At 41.8% G+C, this 5877-nt stretch overlaps 1 protein-coding gene across 1 annotated transcript; it reads left to right on the top strand.

Annotated features, from left to right (window-relative positions):
• The first annotated feature begins 1612 nt into the window (after positions 1–1612).
• FANCF (FA complementation group F) lies at positions 1613–4543 on the top strand. Its single transcript, XM_032359264.1, has one exon. The coding sequence runs from the start codon at positions 1663–1665 to the stop codon at positions 2737–2739; it is 1077 nt and encodes a 358-aa protein (XP_032215155.1). The 5' UTR covers positions 1613–1662; the 3' UTR covers positions 2740–4543.
• Positions 4544–5877: the final 1334 nt, after the last annotated feature.

Below are 5877 nucleotides of genomic sequence, written 5' to 3'. Positions count from 1 at the left end.
CCTAAGTCTTCCTGACCTACCTCTATTATATCACATCAGAGGTTATTTGTATAATGTCTCTCTTCAATGTCAGGAGATAAACTCCTCCACTTGGACAAGGGCTACATTTATTTTATTTATTTATATTATTTATTTATTTTATTTATCACTAAATCCCTAGTATCTACAGGATGTGACATAATAAATTCTCAATAAAAGAATAAATAAATGAATGAATTAGTGAAGCCTGTACATTTCCCAAAGGCAGGCTGCACACTGGGCTCAAAGTGTCTAGTAGCCAATAAAAAGAATTTTGGGATATAGTATTCCTGGCATAAAATCTAGTAATACTTCAGGACCAAATGAGTGTGGGCTGATAAATATCAAACAGTAAAACTGAATTAACAGAATAAGCATCTCTGCTTTATTTATTTTTTTTTAAAGATCTGGGAATGCTCATTTTAATAAATGAAACATGACTCTTCCCCCTTTTAAATGTTTCTCTTTCCCCTTTGTTTAAACAGAAGATCAATTCTGCCCACTAGAATTAAAATTAGTTTTGGCTAGTGTCTTTAGGACTCTAAAGAAATTCACCTCAAATGAGCTGTGTCATCAGTATCAGTTAAGTTGAAAACTGTGGGTATTATGAGAGACTGTGGACTCTGAGGAACTGAGGGTTTTGGAGGGAAGAGGGGAGAGGGTGGGAGGTTGAGTATTGTGGAGGGCACGTATTGCATGGAGCACTGGGTGTGGTGCATAAACAATGAATTCTGGAACACTGAAAAGAAATTTAAAAATAATTTTTAAAAAATCGAGGGTATTTAACAATGCAACCTCTAGTAGTTGGTAAATAAATATTTGTTGAATGCATAAATGAGTGAATAATCCAGATGACATTCCAGAAATAGATCCTTCTTTCTCTCTCCTCCCTCTTCCCACAATCATAGTCAAATATTTGCTTTTCGTATAGGCTCTTAACTGTGATTTTTGTTCAATTAGTTGTTTGTGTGAAATAAAATTCAGCTGAGCTCTTTTTCCATGAAAAAAATGAAAACACAAATAGTGCAATATTAAATGAAAATTTAAGTTCCTTTAACATCTTTAATGAAGTATTAATATTGAAGTTTTTGTTTGCTCCAATTAATCTGGGCTTCAGTTCTAATAATGAAAGAACAACATGAAGGCCCGGATTTAAGAGTGCCCGGCATTAATTAATTAGAGGCCAGTGCATTTTCTATTAAACTACGTTAACTAAAGCCTTCATTTAATATTTAACACCGTGTCTGGCATCACCCAATTATGATAAACTTCAGCACAGACTATCTCAGGCAAAGCTCAGGAAATTTCCACGAGGGAGTATTTCCAAAGTCAAAGGAAGCATGGAGACTTTCTTGCCTAACAGCATCTTACACGTGGCTCTGAGAACTTTCCCTAGGACGCCCCACATTTATTCTCCTCCAGCCCTAAGGGCCTCCTTAACATTGGCGGGCGAAAGTAAAACCGATGGGCTTTTTCTCCGGTTTAAATTTCCCGGGGTCAAAAATACCCGGATTAAAGCCGCCGTCAGATTGATAGGGAATTTATCCAATAGCCTTGTAGAGAGGCGTATCCTTACACGGACGCTCCAATCGGCATGCAGAGAGTCGGCGTCTCCAAGGTGAATGCGGAAGTAAGCACGCCCCCATGGAATCGCTCGTGGAGCACCTTCAGCGCTTCTCCGAGCTTCTGGCCGTCTCCCGCACGACCCACGTCAGCACCTGGGACCCCGCAACCGTGCGCAGGGCCTTGCAGTGGGCTCGCTACCTGCGCCACGTCCATAGGCGCTTTGGCCGCCATGTTCGCATTCGCACGGCTCTGGAGCGGCGGCTGCAAAACCAGTGGAGACAGGAGGGCGCGTCTGGGTCCGCTCCAGTCCCCGGGTTGACGAACTTCCAGGCCCTGGGGCGCGGTGACCTCCTGCTGTCTCTGCGCCTGCTGGAGAACCGGGCCCTCGGGGATGCCGCCTATCACTACCTGCTGCAGCAGCTCTTTCCGGGCCCGGGCGTCCCGGATCCCGACGAGGAGGCGCTCCAAGGCAGCCTGGCCCGCCTCGCCCGCTGCCGCTCCGCCGTCCAGTTGCTGCGTTTCAGCGGCCCCGGCGAGAAGTCGGCGCTCGAGGACCCAGTGCTGAAGACCCAGGCGGAGCTGCTGCTGGAGCGTCTGCGGGAGGTGCCGAAGGCCGAGGCCGAGGGCCCCAGCAGGTTTCTCAGCACTCTGTGGGACCGCTTGCCGCAGAACAACTTTCTGAAGGTCCTAGCGGCCGCGCTGTTGCTTCCCCCGTCGTCTCCCCGGCCCCAGGGAGAAGAGTTGGAGCCGGGCACCCCCCAAACGCCCGGAGACAGGTCTCAGGAGCTGGTCTGTTGGCTTTTGGCGAAATCGGATGCCCTGGCCGCCTTTTGCCGCAGCCTCCCGGTCGGGCTTCTAACTTCGGTGGCAGGCCGCCACCCCGCGCTCTGCCGGGCCTATCTGGGTCTGCTTACAGACTGGGGTCGGCGTCTGCACTACGACCTCCCGAAGGGCACTTGGGTTGGAGCTGAGCCCCAACACGTGTGCTGGGAGGAGCTGTACGGCCGGTTTCAAAGCCTCTGCCGGGCCCCTCCGCCTCTGAAAGACGAAGTTCTAACTGCCCTGGAGGCCTGTAAGGCGCAGGATGGAGATTTCCAAGTTCCGGGTGTCAGCATCTGGACAGACCTGTTGCTAGCCCTTGGGAGTGGGTCATGATCTTGCTTTTGGGGGGCGGGGCGGGGGAGTTTTCGGTCTCAGCCCAGGCCCCAGTTCACTATGGGCAGTGTTGTGTTATTATTTATATGTATGGTTTACAAAATTAAAATTCCAGTGCTTGCACCAGATCTCTACCGTCTTGTGTCCAAAATATTATTTTGGGTGCTAATTTGTACTAGGCGGAATTATAATTTACAATTATAATTTGTGAAGGAACTGGTTTGTACTGTCATGGCTTTTGTGGGTAGAGGAGGGATGTTGGAAGTATCCTACTTAAAGCCATGAGATTAACAATAGTTTGCTTATTAGAAGGCCCCTTTCTAAGAATGCTGGAAAGATGTGTACGTTTCAAAGTGACAAAACACCTTTTTTTCCTGTCAGTATGGCTTAGGTTTCCCCCCACCCACCCCTGAGTGGTGAAGAGTTTTCTTTAACCAACAACCTGTGTTGTCAAAAAACCTGTAGATTGGAAAAGCTAACTGGCCTATTTGGAGTTTAAGCCCTGGACTTTGGCCTTTTTAATCTAATATCCTAATCAACTCACCAGCCTCAATCTGTATTAAAATTCTGTTGTTCAACAAGTTTGTTTTTATTTCTGCAAATCACTACTCTCAAATTCAGAGACCAAACTTTTTTTTTTTTTTAACCAAAAAGTACTTTAAAGCAGTGACTTAAGGATGAGAAAAAAATTGCTCAAAGTGTAGTAAATACAAATACATACACTTGGATTTAGCATTTGATGGTAAAAGAAACCAAATGTGAATTAGAAGACCCAGGTTTTACTGTTTCAGCCATTGACTAGATCAATAAATCACAATCTTGGTGCTACAGTTGCCTCATATGTTAAACAAAGTGCTTTAATAGTTAAGTTTCCTCATTTTTTCCTTAGTGGCTGCCCAATGAGGACTGTTAAGAATATTTGTCTCCTGTGTGCAGGAACCTAATTTTGTGAGTTTACCCAGATGCTCCACAACTGGCAGAGTGATTCCCAATCACCAAATTTAAGAGTGTTTTATTAGGGGGATATAACTTTGCATTCATTAAGATTTTTTTTGTCCCTACCCAAGTAGGTTGGTAGCAAGATTTTTTGGAAAACATAGGGATATTCAGAAAGTTAATTTCTAACTTCAGAAATGGAGTTAGAATGAGTTGAATAATGCAGAATTTTTAACTCTATAGTAGAACTTGGAGTAAGCTACTGTTCTACTAGCATGTACACTTTTTTTTTTTTTCATAGATAATCCTGGGTTAACAGTAGCAAGTTCTTTTTTCCTGTGGTCTGATTCCTTTTTCTACCTCTAATCCATGTAGACCTGTCTTTTTTAGATTGCCTGCCATTAATGCAGGAAGAAAGGCAGTTCCTTCTGTCAGTTACATGAACTGTTTCAGGAAACACCCTACTGAAGTTCTATAGGGGAAAGTCCTAATATTGACCCATAATCCTAAATCCCATAACTCTAAACTTGAGCTTTGGAGATTGGCAGTTTGTAAACTTATTTCCGTGTTTCTGTAGCTATATTGCGCACTCTTACTTAAAATGATATAAATTGATATAGACTAAAGAATATTTTAAAATCCATTTTTATGCTTAACCATATCTTATTTTAGGCTCTGTGCTATGTTCATTACATAGATACTCTTGTTTAATCTTCATACCACAACTGTATTCTTATAAATCAGCATAGGCTAAAAGAGATCAGGTAAAATACCCAAGGGTACACAGAAAATAAGCAACATGAGAGCAGAAGCCCTGTCTGGTTTGATTTGGTTTGGTTTGGTTTGGTTTGGTTTTTCCCCAGAGCCTAGCACAGTGCCTGGCATGTGGTAGGTACTCCAAATGTTTGAATAAATGAAACCAGGACTAGAACCTTATTCTGTATTCTTCATCTTATTTTAAACAATTAAATATAAAATATGCTACTGATCATAGCAATCTTACTTCTCTAGAAATCTATAAAAAAAGTGAGGGAGAAATGGGAAATTGAGTAAAAAACTTCAAGCCTCTCATGAGTTAGCAAATAAAATGACTTTATGTCTTTTATTGCTATTGTTATTTGAAGACACACACCTCAATGTTCTCTTTAGCACTTCTTTTGGGCTAGTTGTATATCTATTGAGTATATTAGAACATTTCAAATCTAAATGTTGTGTATGTTCTGGCTACTTACAATGTTCTGATTCTAATGGAAAATACCTAAGATTTGGTTTTTGGTGAACAAGTAAGGCACATGTATGGTGTCATATAGTTTACAAAGTTTTACAATTAAATCATCTAGCAGAACCTCTATAAGGGCAATATGCTATGAGTTTCCAATTTATTAATTGAGACTCAAGAATTAGTCTCAGGGTAGCAATTTGCCCAACATTGTATGGCTCTTATGTGGTAAGCCAATCTAGATCTGGATCTTTTCTAACTTAAATTGCTCCACAAATCTAGGTGATTTTAGGTAATTAGTTATTTGAAAACCAATATTTAGTTAAAAGGTCTGTAGTATCATCGTAAATTCCAAACTAACACAGGGTCTGGCAGATGGGGAATATATATATATATATATATATATATACACACACACACACACACACACATATATATATATATATTTTTTTTTTCCCCCCAAATACAGCTGTGTTGGGGCTTAAGGTTTCAATATATGAATTTAGGGGAGATACAATTCATATTTTATAAAAGGTACCCGGTATTCTATTTCATTTTTCACTCTCCCTACGTGCCACTCTCTTTTCCAGGAAGGAGTATTACAGACCCATGTCCATTACTTGTAAAAACATCTGTTGATGGGTTAGACACATTCAAGTTGGGCATGAAGCCTCAGGCCAATGGAGGAAGTCAAGTCTCCACCAACAGACAAAGTCATAGAGCTAAGGACAGAACTGGAGTTGGAAGTCCCCAGGCTTTGAGGATTAGAAAGTATGCACCACACTTGCATGATGAGAGATTATACTTTTTAAGTCCAGAGTTGTAAAAGTAAAGAAAGTTTCTCTCTTCTCTGTCATCCATTTAACACTTTCTATACACAAAAATATCAAGAAGACAATTGAAGAGAAACACCCTTTTCTTATTCCCAGGTCTCCCTGAGTTGCTCACTAGTGGTCAGAATACACAGGTATAGAGCATTTCTC

Source organism: Mustela erminea, chromosome 9 (assembly GCF_009829155.1).
Source record: "Mustela erminea isolate mMusErm1 chromosome 9, mMusErm1.Pri, whole genome shotgun sequence".
In the NCBI taxonomy this organism is placed as follows: domain Eukaryota; kingdom Metazoa; phylum Chordata; class Mammalia; order Carnivora; family Mustelidae; genus Mustela; species Mustela erminea.
This window is presented reverse-complemented; position numbering and strand designations above follow the sequence as displayed.